Below are 16057 nucleotides of genomic sequence, written 5' to 3'. Positions count from 1 at the left end.
ATGGTGACAATGGCAGTGAGTGCCAGCATGAGTGAGTGATGGTGTTTAGCAAGTAAGAGTAGAGAAATTTGGGGTTTCTATCTCCATCCCAACATTGTTCAAATATTTAATCCAGTTACTTTTCGCAGTAAAATGGTAAATTCTTCAGGGATGAGGAAGTGGATGTTGATTTGAAACTCTTTGGACATTGCTCTTTATGTGTGGGCAGGTGCTTTGTTATGAGATAAAGATGCCTCCAGCCCTGTCTTAAAATTAAAAATCACTTTTGACCAGAAAACTGTCAGGTTCCTAATCCAGAAAGGAAGGCTTTGAGTCCTTGTCCACTGTAACAACAACAGAGCTGAAGTCATCTCTTTTCACCTGCTCTCTGTAGATATAAGATCTGACATTGCTGCAAATGTCAGATGCACAATGTTGTTCAGGTGTATTAAGTGCATTAATTAAGTATATTTAGTAGTCAATTTAACTCTCAATAACCATATAAAAATGTAGCTGGGTCTTGGAATTCTAATCACAAGACCTGAGGACTAAAGTATGTATTATATGTATTATATATATAATACAAGTATGTATTATATAAAGAAAAGAGTTTTTAAAATAGAAATCATGGGGAGTAACATAATCCAACACAGAAAACCAGAAGTGTGTACTGAGCGCATGGGTTCATGGGTTTGCAAGTTTTTTCATCTTTCTTTCAGTATTTCTCCAGCTAGACAATATTTTAACTTTGGATCTGACAGGATGTTTAAGTATGAGAAATAAGCAAAGAGTCAGCAGAGCACATAGCTGTGATTTCCTGTGCTGTCAGTAGCACTGGATGCAGTGTAGGAATTTTAGTTGTTTGAAAGCGCTGGAGGACCCATCTCGTGCTCATCTACTTGACTTGGTGCATAAGCATTTGCTGTTTTATTGATTGCCAAATGCCTCAGCTGACAAAATGTCTCCTTTTTGATGTGTTGTGGCTTGAAACAGTAACAACTGCTTCTTCTCAACGTCCCCAAATTTAAATTTTCGTTTTCATACTTGATTTGGAAAATGTGACATCAATGAACTGCTGGTTATGTCACATCTCCTAGGTACCTTATGGATGTGTTTATCATCTTTTCCTGTTTTCACAGCCTCTTGTGGGCAAAAAGCTATGAGAGTAACCAATTGTCACATCTGCTGAGTTTTTCAGGATTTCATGCCCTATTGATGGTTCAACTGTAGTTTTATGCACAACTCACTGTGTTATTTAGTCCTACCTTGTCTCTATTCTGGGCTGCGTGTCTATTTTGCTGTATCTCACCTAGAAAATTGTGAAGCCTCAGACTTGGAAATCGAGAAATGCCCTGAGTACTTGAACTAATGAAGTCTATTTTGTATGAATTTGTGTCTTGGGGTTGATTGATGTTGATGCTTAAGAAAATGAGAATGCTGTTGCTGTTCTGTTGTTGAACTTTGGAAGCATGCTGTGTCTTGTAAATAATTAAGTGTGAGCTTACACTGTGCACCTTTTGTCACTCAGAGCACCTACATAGGCTTGATCCTTGACCTGGTGCTTGTTCATGCAATGAAGGTAAAATTTTAAGTTGTTTTTTGGCTTTCTAGAAAACTTTCAAATTTGTTCATTCCATATTTTTAAGGGTGGACAAACATGTAAAACTTAGCATTCCTGTAGAGATTATAGCACACTACTGTTTCTAAAATAGCTAAAACTTTAGGAATTTAGGATCATCTTACTTTGAGTAGGATAAGTAATTTCCTTAATTAATTTTGAAAATTCAAGTAGCAGATCGTTTGGGATTGTTTTTCCCCTCTTAAGACAGGTGGAGTGTATTTCTGCCTGTGCTAGTCTTGATCTCACTATAACTCAGAATATTCATGGCAGAACTGTAGTATTTTGAAATTATACTAGTAACCTTAATTTAGCCTGTGACCCCTAAAGTTAATCTCAATTAACAATTAGAGCAGGGTGCCAGCCCTTACTGAGTGTAAAATGAGATGATTTTGTGGTAAAAAACACCAATGTTGATCTTCAGAGATTTATTGATACTTCTTAGATCCTTTGTCTTAAGTAGTTGACCCATCTTTGGGATAGATATCCTGACTTTATTTTGGTTTTTTGAAAAAGTGTCTTTGCTGAATATGGGTGTTGCTGAAGAATGCAGTAAACTCGCTTAGCCTGTCTACTGGGAATGTAATGTTAAATCTGTTTTATTTATAAAAATATCAAACAATTTGAATGTCCTTTCACAACAGGAGAAAGGCAAATATATATTTAAAAGAAGGATTGAAAATAATCTGAGAAAAGCAGAGAAAAAAGTAAGGTGCTTCTCCATAATTGTTTATGTACATGTTGACATTTGAGAGTTTTGAGTGGTTAGTGTGAAGCAGATATTTTCCTTTCATTGAGGGAGAGGGAAAGTGATCTCAATTTACTTTGCAGTTATTTCAGGATACCTTGAGGTAAGAATGTGCCTGAGGATAGGTAGAGCAAAGCAGTTGGTGTCTGGTAACTTATTACACAAGGGTAAATCAGCCATTTGCTGGAGTTCTGTTTTGAAAATCTATCACACTGTTCAAATTCTGCCCTGTTATGTTTGCTGGTTTTTCAAATAGATTTGGGCAGCCATGCTTTGGTTTGCAATTAAACAGACAATTTCTTTAGGCATTTTTTTTCTGCTTCACTGAAGTAAAGAAAAATGTTTTATATCCATTTATTACATTCACTGGCAGTTTCATTACTCTGAATATTCAAAACTCATGGAATGAGAATTTCAGCTTGGAAGAAATCCAAAGTTCTCATTGCTAATGGTGTTTTAAAGAATCATATTCTGAATTATCTGATAAAGGTTACACTTTATTAGATTTATTGATAGCTTCCCTCATGGGTTGGGCATAGGGTTGAGTTGCTAAATGAAAAGAGTAAGTATTTGCTTTCAGAAAGAAGTTGCTTATATTCTATTTTTAGTATTACACAGTTCTTGGTCTTGGCCTTCTAAATCTTGATTAATCTCAGTTTTGTCTTGTAGCTAGCTCCTAATGATTGAAGTGGACATAGCTGCCAAATTCTTGTTTTATGTAATAGCGAAATCTCCTGTTTGTACTTTTTTGAGGAAAGCCCTGATTGCTCTGGCTTCCAGGACCTCTGTATACAGCACTTTTTATTACCTTGTTGTTGCCCATTTTGTTGAACCCCTGATAGTCATGTCTCAGACTGGTGTAGTTTGCTGCCCACGGGCAGCTCGCAGTATGAGCAGCACCACGATGGCTCGTCCTTCCTTCCGACAGACTCTGACATGGCAATTCCTGTACGGCCTGGCTCTGCTCGCTGTGGCCACCACACTCTGTCAGGCAGTGTGTCACTGTGTCCTGGTGCATGTGGCAGAAGAATTACTTATGGAGAGTGTCCTTAAATTCTCACACAAAGGACATCACAGGCAGCTTTTAGGGAGCAGCCATTTAGGGCGGCAGTACCGGTGTGATCACAGTGCTGATCGTGTTCTATTTTTACATCCTCATGTGACAAAAAGCTCTCATTCACCCTGACTCTCCTAATCAGGGTGTTTCAGCCACTTTTATTTCTGTTGTGTTCAGTCACAGTTGGAAAATGAATGTATTCTTCAGCGCATCTCTTTTGAAGCAGATCTTGATCTGAAGAACAATAGTGTCTAAAGATGCAATATTAAGATGGTTTTCCTGTCTATTATGGGTTAATTAGAACAGTTAATATAACTTAGGATTTTTTCTTGACTTTAAAGTTTGCTGAATAATTCTGTCCATTGGAGCAAAGAAGTGTTCAGAAGAAACCAGAATGGCCACAGGGAGAAGCAAAAAAGAAAAAGACTAAGAAACAAACCTGAATAGCTGCAGGTTATATATTTAGCCTTGCTCTACAGGGATGTATTTCTCGATTGTAGTTATTTGTATTTCAGTGCTGCTTGAGAGTTTCTATTGCCACTGTCTCTGTGGTTCCCATCCTGAAAAAAAATTGCTTTCTAACCAGCCAACACTGGCAGTGTGAGAAAGAAAGCGTAATCCCCATTTTACAGTTGGAAAGAGGCAGAGATGGAGTCTGGCTGTTCTCAGCTCACACAGGATGTCTCTGGGAGAGCCAGAAATTGAACCCAGATATGTTGCTTGAGTCCTACTGAGTCTCAAGGCAGTCTTTTCTCAAAACTAAAGAAAATGCATTTATTTTATATACTCATCTCAATGCTTTTCCTGTAGATACTATTTGGAACATCTGGGTTTTTTTTTAATTCAAATTAATCTTTTTTCTTGCTTTTGATTTCATATTTAGCACTAATATTTAATGTGGGATGGAATGGAATTTACAGCTTCACTGTGTGAAGGATTGCATTAGAATAAATTTTAATAATAGTTTGAACATAATTAAACAAATTTTTTCAAAGAGATTACATTTTTTGATAATCTTTATTGTCATTGCTATGTAAAAGATTTAAATCTGTTCCATCTCTTTTTCATAAATTGATGCATATGCAAAAATAGATGATATTTCAGATGCTTAAAAGGAAAAATATTTCCTCCTCTACTTTGTTAAAGCAGATAATAACTTAGACTGTAGATTTTAATTATTTTCTTTCTAAAGTATTCAGAAATTGATAACTTTTAATGTACCATGCAAATCTTGAAATTGGTGTGTGAATGTGGTGGATCTTCCCATGATTTCATCTGGGAGAGAAGTTGTTTGCTTTTGTATTGGGGAATTTCTTCAGCAATGTAGGAGCAAAACCAGTTTTATTTTTACTGATTTGAATTTCTCCTAAGATCTTTTTACCAGAACACATGAAGAGACTTGTCTAAGTCCCAGCCACTTGAATAACTCTACATATTTGAGAACCGCAGCAATTTACCCTGTAACTGGAAAAACTATCTCAGGGAGCCATGGAAAGTTGAAAACTTTGGGCTATGCTGGTTTCAATATCTGCAGGCTGTTTGAGGTACTGAGTGCTTCTGGATGCATATGCCAAGTATCGGCCTTTGACATGATTGTGGCAGTTTGGCTTTGTTAACAGGTTAACATTCACTATGTAGAATGAATTTAAACAATCTGCTGAATTCTTAACATGAGGACTGGATTTACTGTTTTCTTTATTTTCCATATTTTACTGAAGTTGCAAACTGGTGTAATATTGTCTGTGGCTGTAGGCAACAGCAATAAAAACTGATCTCAAAGTTAGTTTTGTGCTAACACATCCAAGAGGAGAGTTGCAGGTGGAAGAGAGGTTTGGCACAGTGTTCAGGAGCTCATCTGTAGCCTTGGCTTTAGACTTGCCATTCTATTTTTTGAAGCTCTCTGGAGGATCTACCTGGACTATCTCCAGGTGGAACAAGTAGAACCACTTTGAAGAGAAGGTGAATGAGCATCAACTGACAAATTGGTGTCATCACAAGTAGTACTGGCAGAAAGATCTTGCAGATTTACATCCTGCAGTGTTCCATCTTGAAACCTTAGGAAACAATTGGACTGGCTGGCAAAGGATCCATGTTTGTGAGTGTGATTCTTAAACAAGCTCAGTTTCTGTTATACTGTATTCAGTCTGCCTTTGGAAAATTAACTATGATCTGAAGGGCACCTTGGTATGCATCTGTCTTAGGATTCTACTGGAAAAATATTTCAGGGATTACAATTGTCCAGGCATATGGAATAGTAATTGCATGCAAATACATTTTATGCTTTTTAGCTTGGCTCTGTCAGCTGCAAGGGCTGGCTGTGCCTGTTTAGTCAAGGGATGTATTATAAAAACAGACTATTAAATGAAAAAACGGGATGAAAACAAGAGGCCGAAATACAAAATATACTTTCTTAATAGTGACTGTGGAAATTCTGTACCTAAACAACCCTGGATTTTTTATGGGTGATCATACTGATTTAGTATTTATTCATGGGCTATATGGATTTTTGTTACTTGCTGCCTTCTTTTCTCTGTGCAAGTCTCTGAAGATACTGTGAACTGCACGAGGAGTGGCTAAAAAAGGAGTTTGTAATTGTGTATTTGCAGTACACTTAGGTTCAGCTCTTAGTTATGAGACCAAGGTGTTTTGGTTTTTTCTTTTGTCTTGGTTTAGGTGGTTTTTTTTTTGTGAGCTTCAATAGTTCATTGAAGGGTAAGCCTTGAAATTTTGCTAGCTTTAATTCTGATGTAGCCATGCTGTTCACTGTGTCAGAATATTTCTCAGATCACTTGGCTAACCATTGCTGCTTGGCGAGGACCAGAGAAACTACAGAAACATCGCAACCAACACAAATTAGTCAGTTTTATTTGCTTATCTCTTTTTATCTGATAATTAAAATTGACTCTTTAGTTCAACAGAAAACCTATGCACAAATGACATTGATTTGTTTTGATAGGCTTATTGGAAGACAAATGAGCTTTTGAATTACTAGTAACTAAGGAGTGAGAATGATGATAAAATCCTGTGAGGTGCTTCATAAAACTAAGTTTTGAGGAAGTCTATGGCTGAAGTTCAAATCTATTCATCTTTTTTAATTTTTCATGTAATCTAAACTGTTTTAATTATTTTCACTTCCACTCTGTCTGAAAGGGTGTGGGTGGTTCCTAAAGCACAAGGGGGCTCTTCAGTGCATGACAGGGGCAGCACGGAGCAGGACTTAATAATTAATTAAACACATCTGTTTCCAGTCAAACAAGCTCAAATCAGATTGCATTAAATAGAATGCATCTCACAGCATTTTTTATTATTGAGCTTGTTAAGTGAATGGATGCGTTCAGTAATGGGGAAGTGCCCTTTGTGATTGAAAGTGTTATTTTTTTCTTTCTTGTTACTAGGCTTGCAGGTAATAACCTTAACGTTTTCGGTATGACAAGAACAATTGAATTACTAACACAAAATAGGCTTATTTTGAATTTGGATTTATTTTGAAAGCATGAGTAAAGAGCTTATCCTACAATAGGAAATCTGCAGTTCTTTGAAACTCAGATCTAGTCCAAGAAACTAGAATATGAAACAACTATTGCAAGCAATTTGTGAGCTGTGCTTTGTTCACATGTCAACACATTTTATCTTCAGTACTCTTAAAGGGAAAGAAAATTTCTATGAATATCTCTGGCACTTGGCAGTGGAGCAAGCTTAAAATGTAACTGACAAACCATAGAACAGAACTAGCTCCTTCCTGAAAATTGTTCTTTTCTGTCACTTAAATGTTATTTTGGGGAGAAGAGATGTAGAAATTGTTCTTTGAGAACTTAGGTATTCTTTTGACTTGCAGGGGAAAGAGATTTTAAGGAGATAAGCCCTTCTGAACATAAAACCCCATATTTCCATGCTATGTCAAGTATATATGTAAACTTGCCATATAGTTGAGTGTTAAAAATGAAGAAGAGTCAGAGCTTGACCCTGATGTCTAATGTATCACCTTATATGTATGATCTGTGCCCCCAAGCAAAGTAAACACTCTGAACTGTGACCAAACCATGAGATAAATTAATAGACCATATATTTTGGACTGTCCTCTATGGCCTCTAAGCCTTTTGTATCAGGACAAAATCTGACATTCTTCATTGACTGTCTCCAAAATTAACTTTCCTAATAATCTTTCCTCTATTTTCTGTCCAAAAATGTTACAGAGTCTGGGGTATACAAAACTTTGAGCCAAAGAAAGAATTCCAGCTGAGGTCAATAATAGTATTGTTTTATATAAGGAGGTTTTAGGATTTGGTGTCCCTGACACCAGACCTTTGGATTACTGGAAAGATAAAATTCCTAGTGTAGACCCAATACTTGTTTTTTCCATTAATGATATTTAAGGTTTACGTAATTCTTGAGGTAATTATAAAAAATATTTAATAATAAATAACTGTGCTGCTTTACTGAGAAATGTAACATGAAGCATTGCTTATGCAGAGAAGAGCAGGAATATTGTACAGGAAAGAATGGAGTAGCCTTTAGGACTGGAGCTCTTGGGAGAAATTTGCATTTAAAGATGAGGAAATGTCATATTCCAGTGATGTGTTTTCCCTTTGATGCGAAGACAAGTGAAGGGAGTTGCCTGATGGTCTTGGTTGATGACAGCAAGCCAGCAGTGTGATTTAGCTCTCATTAAGGCAAGCATTTCTTTAGTATTATCTTGGAAGCTGTTTCCAGGACAAGCAAAAGTATTGATGCTTTTGCAAAAGGCAATGCTAAAATTTGGAGTCCCAGGTGCAAAAATAAACATGTGTCTTGGAGGCTTGTCCTCCCCAAGGAAACAGGGCAAGTACAGCTGATTTTTCCAGGTGATGAAACTTGAAGAGTTTGTAGATGTATATCTACAGATCTCTAAGTGCATTATGAATGTAAAATTCAAAGAGAAAAGGGAACACCTTTAACTTGAAAGTCAGTGATGACGTAAGGAACTACAAAATAGCTGTGGGTAAATTCAAGATAGAAATTTAGGGCTCGGACCGTGTTTTTCCTACATCATCTGTGCTATTACAAATGCTGTTTTAAAAACAGGCACAGTTTTGCCCCTGCTTTCTAACTCCTGTTAGAAAGGTTTCCGCACCCAAATGAATTGGACTCTGAAACTGCTGTCCACAAAATGAAGTGTAGGTAAAAGGCCCAGCTCTTTCACAAAGGAAGTTGTGTCCACAAATAGGATTGTGTGATGTGGTTAGCTCTGACCACACAGAGCTGCTTTGTAACCTGCTGATCTATACAAGTGCTGTGCCCTTTCCTATTTCTGTTACTCCCTTAAATTCCAACATATCTGATGTTTTCTTTGAATAGGTTACTCTTTTAAGTCTGTTTTTGAAAATTCCTGATAGTGAATGGCGGTCATGTTCCTTTTTTGTGTTTATCTCTTTGCTTGAATGTGGCAACAGTGAATTAGCATAAATGGTCAGAGGAAAGTAGTTAATATAATTTGTATTCTTCTTTAATCCTTTGAATTTACCTCCTTGAAGATACATCAAAGATGAGTTTGGTTCATAAATATGTTCAGAAGATGAATACAGTAGGGGAAAAGAATCCTGTTTTATGGTATTTTTAAAACCAGAAATAAATCCTTTATAATCAGTAATTGACCTATATGATATGTTTTTTCCAGTTTGTTTCAGATCCTTGTGCCAGCAACCCCTGTCTCCATGGTAACTGCAGCACCAGCGGGGATGGCTACCTCTGTGTGTGCAGCGCGGGCTTTGAGGGAGCGCACTGTGAGCGCCCGGCCCGCAGCCCTGCAGCCTCCCCGGGGACAGAGGCCACCGCACCCCGGCACAGCAGCCCGGCCTCGTCCACCCTGGAGCCTGACATTGCCCTGCCCCGCTCCAGAGCCACTGTCACCTTACCCACGTGGCAGCCAAGGGCTGGACAGAGAGTCGTGGATCTCAAATGGGATGAAATCGAGGTGAGACTAATTGGTCACAGTGAAAATTCACCGACAAAAAAAACTTTAGAGTGTTATTTTTGGGTTGTCATTTCTGTGTGGTTTCATGATGTCCTCATGAGAAGACTGAAGATGTGATCTCTGCCCTGAGTTAATATGCTGATAAAATTAAAAAACAAACCACATCTGATCCATGTTATGAGTAATGGATTTAAGTTGGCTGATGTGTTGTATTAGATACTTCTTTGGAACGGGGTAATATTGGTTCTTCCAGTCAATTGTGTGACAACTTATCTCCAAACATCAAATAAATTTAGGAAATGCTAAAAGTTAAAGCAATTCCTTTAATATGTTTTTTGCTATTTGCCATTATTAGCACATTTTGCCACATGTTTCTGCATTATGGAGACAACACAGTTGCTTGAAGATTAAAAGTGGTAGCTAATACGTTACACAGGGCACAGCTCTAGGGATGCAATGACAGTGGTGGAAACTTTTAAATGCTTAAATTTTAAACATTTCTTATAACTCCTACAAACAAATCTCTGTCAAAACGCAACAATATCTGGTAAAACTACAGCTGGAAAGCACACAACATATGATCCTTAATAAATGTGATCTTTCCTTTACACTGCGTTGCCCTCTGTGCTGTTTGTAATGCTTAAATGTTTTGCATGGACTAAAGTATCCGCAAAAATTAAAAAAACTATCACGCTTAACCAAGTTATTGTTAAAGTAATGATCAGCTTAGTACCAAGTGCTAGGAATAATGAAACTTGTTGCTGAAAAAATACTTAAATTTCTGTAGGCCAAGAATTAGAATCTTTGTGACATCTTTTTCTTTTTGAGAAAGGCCTTGTAATATAATTTTATTTCAGGTTATTCAGGAATAAATAGGTAAAATGTCAGTTGTGTCTTTTTTTTTGAAATGTGTCAATGAGTTTGATTCTCCTGAGGTGTTTTAACATACTGCATAATGAGAAAGTGAGCAGGCAGGAGTTTAATCATGGAACAAGTGTATTTTTCATCACTCTTTTCTAGCCCAAACATATTTGTTGAAGTTTCCACTGTAAAATTTATTCAATCAATTTTATAAAAGTAGAATCAGACCATGTAAAATATATGTTTGGTGTGTTACAACTCTGATTTTAGTTAATGTAGAAGTGTTTATAGGGCTGTATTCCATTTCAGTGGGAGTGCTGGTTGGCAATGTCTGGAGCATAAAGCTTTATTTCCTGGAATTCCATCTCCCATATCTGTTATTTTACAGTAGAACATATGTCAGGCACCAAGGATGGAGTTTGGAGAGAGCACTGAAGCAGAAACAAACAATGATCTGCTCTTATTACTTAGTTTAAATGCAGTCTCATCTCTGCATGGGTAGTCCATATGTCCTGATCAATTAAGGGCATGCTCTTCCCTGTACCAGATTTCCCTGGTGTGTCTTCCTCAATCTGTGGTCTGGTGTTGTATAAGGAACATTTCTGCCTGGTTTGCATTTTAGGTAGATTCAGTAAGAATTTCAGTCAAGCAGATAATTCACAAGTGACTATTCCAATAGCTGAAATGCACCCTTCTGCATGTCTTCTGTTACCTAAGAAATGCAGATAGGTCATCAGTTGCTATTGCATGACTAACACTAGCATGGCAATTGCTTGCTATCCTATACAAAATTGCCTGTGTTGATACCTTTTAATATACTGTGATGGGTCTTGTATTTTTGACAAGCCCTCCAGTGTGGCATAATGACCTTCTACCTTGTTCTCTGGAATTCACAGTGAGAGAGATGATTATCTGGAACAAAGAGATTTCAGTTGCTGATTCAAGACATTGTATCTGATCTCTATTAACTGAGGAGAGTTGATTTGCCTGGAGGTCTGTGCTCCAAAGCCTCCTTGGTGGAGGTTTCGAAAGTCAAATGTGTTAATAACAAAAACACTACCTTTCTTCATAGCTGTAAGAGCTTTGCAAAACTTGATCCTTCATTCTCTTAAAAGGAAGAGTAGCTGTAAGTTTTGCATTGCATAAATGTGCTTTTTTGATCTTTGAGTTTCAGAGGACCACAAATACTGATATTATGTTCTTGTTTGTTTTTTCTAAATCTTCCAAGACACGCTGTTTTCCAAATTATTCTATACTGATACTGCAAGTGAATTAATGTTCTTCAGACCCTTTTGTCTCAGAGAGAAATTTTGCCAGACTCTTTCCAAATGAAAGCTCTCACTATCTTGCAAGGATGAAGTTTCCATGAAAGCTTTTCTGGGAAGTTTTGGGAACTCAAAGAACAAACACCTGAGAGAAGTAAGCTGTCTAGGAGAGGCATGATGTGTGCTTACAGGTGGACATGTTTTCTGTATTCCCTGGATAGCAGGGATACATTTAGCACTGCTTTCTGGAATCAACTGTCTCAGTAGTGTCTGTATCAGTAGGTAACACACAGGTGTCTTTGGATACAGTTTAATTTCTGGTGGTCTTCATATAAGAAACTAATCTTTTCTTGATGTGCAGATTAAGGACTAAAACCATAGATCATAAGCAAGAATTTTTTCTCTCAGTTGATTTTCTTTAGTATAATATGATTTTATCTTTGTGCTCATCCATTGAAAGATAATTCTTTTTCCTACTTGGGGCAATTGGTTCCCCTTGTAAGAGAGATCCAACTAACAATCCACATTTCCCCAGTTCAATCATCTTTTGTGTTAGTGTATAGGAGATATTTATTAGCCAGTAATGGAGGGAAAAAGAAACCATCTCATTAATCCTACTCAATTAATGGATTTAATAAAGGTTTCAATGTACAAAGTCAATGGTAAGAATAGCAGTACCATACTCTTATATACAGCTTTTCATAATAGACCTGAAATTCTTTTCAAAGGAAATCAGCTGTATTATTCCCATTTTACAGACTGAGATGCTGAAGCACAGAGCAGTGAAGTGATTTGCCAGGTGTGCAGCCAGAAATTAGAATGCTGAGCATGTGAGTCCTAGTCTAACCTTCTATTTATACTGCAATTTTGTGCTCAGATTCAAGGCTTTGGAACTAATGATTAGAGGCTACAATAAACTTCTAATTCCCCTTGCAGTGGGGACAGCATTTGTTTTATATGTGTCCTAAGTCAGTAAATTGCAAGCCTTTAGGAGTGTGGCTGAATCAGGTGTAAAATCCTGAGAGTGTTCCTGCTCTGCAGCAATGGCGGAATTATTTCTTAAGTATATTCTTGAAACAGGAACCTTTAAGTCTTGGATACTTTTATGTGCTGCTAAATGTTTGTGCATTTTTTTGGTCAAAGTATGGTATGGGTGCAGAAGGAGAAACAGAATCTGAATAAAAGCAGAGGAGATCCATTTGAGACTGATAAATACAGAATATAAACTTGATCTTTAAAAATGACATCTTAGGAAAAGCTTTCAATGGGTGCAGGTTGGAGTATATATGCTTGTCCTTTGCTTACCCTATTTTCTTCACATTCCCTCTTATTGTTGCTGTTAAGTGCTGGAATGTGTGTGATTTTGGTTTGACCTAGGACAGCTTTTCTAACTGTTTATAAGATTTGTTTTTGAAATTTCTATAATTTTTCTTATGCTCTGAGAAAAATAAATTCTACAAACTCATAAGGAGAAGGAAGGAAGCACAGATTTTGGTAGAATAATTATGGCTTCCTTCTAGGATAAATCTGTAACTTCAATAACTCTCTCCCCTACAATATTAATTTATGGAGCTTTTTGTTTGTATAGAAGCATCATTTTCATAGACAACTTGATGTCAGCATCTCTGGATAGGGGCTACTCTTTATTTATTTTCTAAATAAAACCTTAAATGTCTCTAAAAGCTCAATATGCTTAAAAAAACTTGTGTGAAGTTCATACAAACCTCAGTTTATTATGTTCCATTACTAAATTATGCTTAATACAGTCATAAATACTAGGTTTCCTAAAATTTAAGCTCTTTGAGACAGAAATTCTAGCAAGTACAATTCTGTCAAGATATATTGAAGGTCTTCTCTTCTGAAGCTATATTGGTGGGTGGGCTCAGAATTTTTGGTTATCCAGAGCTGTTTTTGAAAAGTATCTGGATTCATTTAACTGCTCCTTCAGGAATCATCCTGTTTTGAAGTCCTAGGGAGTATGAGGGAAAAAGAGGAAAAAAAAATCCCCAAAACCTGATGTGTTTACTGCCTTTCAGTGTTTTGGTGTAGAAATATCTACAGCTGACTTGGCAGTCTTAGGTTGAAATTTATGTCCCAGCTTATCCACTGGAACCCAATGACCTGAGCTCATACACTGCATGCAAAGATTTGACTATGTGCAATTTTTGCTCAATGAACTTGTTTACACAGTGTTTATCTTTCTTTTCAGAATAGCTCCATAGACTCTGGAATAATAAATGACTCTTAATTCTTGATGGAAGTAATCTTTGTTGAATAACTGTGCTGTGATCTAAGTAGAGGATAGGCATCTAAGCCTCACGCAGCCACTTGCTCACTGCCCTATCCAGTGAGATGGGAGAGAAAATTGGAAGGGTAAAAGTGGGAAAACTCATGGGAAGATGAAGACAGTTCAATAATTTGAAAAAGGAGAAATAGAGAACAAGAACGGAAAAACCTGAACAAAACAAGTAATGCAAAAAGCCCTAATTACTTACCACCATTATGTAACTGATGCCCAGCCAGTCTCTGAGCAGCAGCAGCTCTGGCCAAGTTCCACCCCCAGCCCCAGTTTCACTGCTGAGCATGGCCCCCTGTGCTGGGGATGTCCCTTTGGTCAGGGGGGATCAGCTGTCCCACTGTGTTCCCTCAGCACCCCCAGCCTGCCCCTGGCAGGGCACTCTGAAGAAAAGGCCTTGATGCTGTGTGAACACTTCAGTGATGACCAAAATATCCCTGTTACCAGCCCTGTGTTCATCACAAGTCTAAAACATGCAAGCATTGCAACATAGCACTGTGCAAGCCATTGTGGAGAAAATTAACTCCATCCCAGCCAAAACCAGTACAGACTGAATGTCAGATTTTATGAAGCTGACACTGAATTTGGTGCATGGCTTGAGATAGAAGGCAGCTTGCTGGTATGATAATCTAGGTAATCTGTCATTGTGTAAGGGAGCCTCCTGTGCCTGCTAATGCATCTTGGTGTGATGTTGGCATTGATAGTCTGTGACAGAAAAACAAAGTTTTAATAATGTTATCTGGAGGATTGCCATGCACTGGAAGGTGCTGGATCCTCCTGATGCTGTGGTTGCTGACTCTACAAAGTGACTCTTGCTCAGATGAGCAAAGAAACAGACTGCCAGCAACAGAATTTGCTGGGTGGATGTGCAGCCTCCCTTACACCAGGTTTCAGTGCTGTGCTAACTGGTAAGCCTTCTTCATCTGATACTGTTTTTGGATGCAGTCTGTCAGTCTCCCCCTGGTGTTCCTCAGAGAGGCACTACTCCTACTCTAAACACTTTTGCTTTTCTCTCCCACTGGTGAGATATGTTAGAAGTAAACCTTGATTTTCTTTCTGTTCTGGTTTTCTTTCAAGTATTGTCCCATCTGAAACTCTGAGGGTAGAACCAAGTGCAGTGATGTGGGGGTTAAGATAAATGACACTAGATTTTTCAGAAGAAGTAGTTTTTCTGTGCTACAGGGCAAAGGGTCCTGGAACTGCCTTTTTTTTTTTTTTTCTTCAACAATTTTGTTCTGAGTTCAATTTGTGCTAGAAATGATCCTGCTTTGTTGCTTGACATCCTGACATTAAGTAGATAGTACTAGATCCCTCTCTTATGGTTCTATTCTGTTGCCTTTTATTTTCCTACTTCTCTTTTCACTTTTTATTTGCCAACAGTTGTTCAAGATCTATAGTTAGGATCTAACCTGTTTTATTTCTTTCATGTATTATTTTTGCCTTACATAAGGAAGACTGCCAAACATGTTATGTCTTAAAAATGAGGGATACCTCTTGCCACACTTACAGGGTCAGAAGAGAATAAATCCTGCAGGCTCTATTCTGATAAAAAAAGTAGCTTTATGTTCAGAAAAGCCAAAATTGCACGTTATGAAACTTGCTTTATTGAACTGAAATTTAATATGAAATCCCTTGGAAGAAAATCTGAAAGAACTATCATTTACAAGACCATCCCTCATACTGCATTTGTCATGACAGTTTCTGTCCTACTGAAGAACTGAAAGGTTTTCTTTCATAATGACCATACCAGTTTTCATGGGGTACCACCCCACAACACAGCCTTGCTTTTCTCAAAAAACTCATTTTCTCACTCCTTCCACAACATAATGTCTTTTCAAATATGAAATTTTAGTTTGGTTTTTTTTGTTTTTTTTTTTTTACTTTTAAGCACTGATCTTTGCTGTAGGATGAATTTGTATCCATCTTTTTTATTTAGTTCAAGAAATATGTGTGCATTCATACATTCTGTTTAATTCCAGGCTAATTTGCCTCACTTTGCTCTGGCTGCAAGTCTGTGCAGAGTTGTCTGTTGCCCCACTAGGAATTAAAAACAGGAGAAGAGCTTTTTGAGATGAAAAAACAGGAGGTTGAGCAGAGAGAAAATTCCCAAGGCAATATTTTGAAGGAGAACATTCTCAGAATAGGAGGAATGTACCTGAGTCACAGGTAGCTGTGTGTGCCTGAATGTGCACACACATGCACACATACTTATTTGTGGTTAATTTGGGGACATTTTCAAAAGAAGCACTTTCACTGTATGCTGGAGTGGGACTTAGTGAAAGC

General features: G+C 37.5%; 1 protein-coding gene across 1 annotated transcript in view; it reads left to right on the top strand.

The window, feature by feature from the left end:
- The window catches only part of DNER (delta/notch like EGF repeat containing), a 107907-nt gene that overhangs the window by 36915 nt on the left and 54935 nt on the right, over nt 1-16057 (top strand). Inside the window, exon 2 of the mRNA XM_071437573.1 lies at nt 9056-9352. Coding sequence (XP_071293674.1) covers nt 9056-9352 — 297 coding nt within the window. The remainder of the gene's footprint in view (nt 1-9055; nt 9353-16057) is intronic.

This window comes from Agelaius tricolor, unplaced genomic scaffold (genome assembly GCF_023055355.1).
Source record: "Agelaius tricolor isolate 1412-34295 unplaced genomic scaffold, bAgeTri1.0.p SCAF_12, whole genome shotgun sequence".
Taxonomy (NCBI): domain Eukaryota; kingdom Metazoa; phylum Chordata; class Aves; order Passeriformes; family Icteridae; genus Agelaius; species Agelaius tricolor.
The sequence above is the reverse complement of the archived record's forward strand: the minus strand, read 5'-3'. Positions and strand labels throughout refer to the sequence as shown.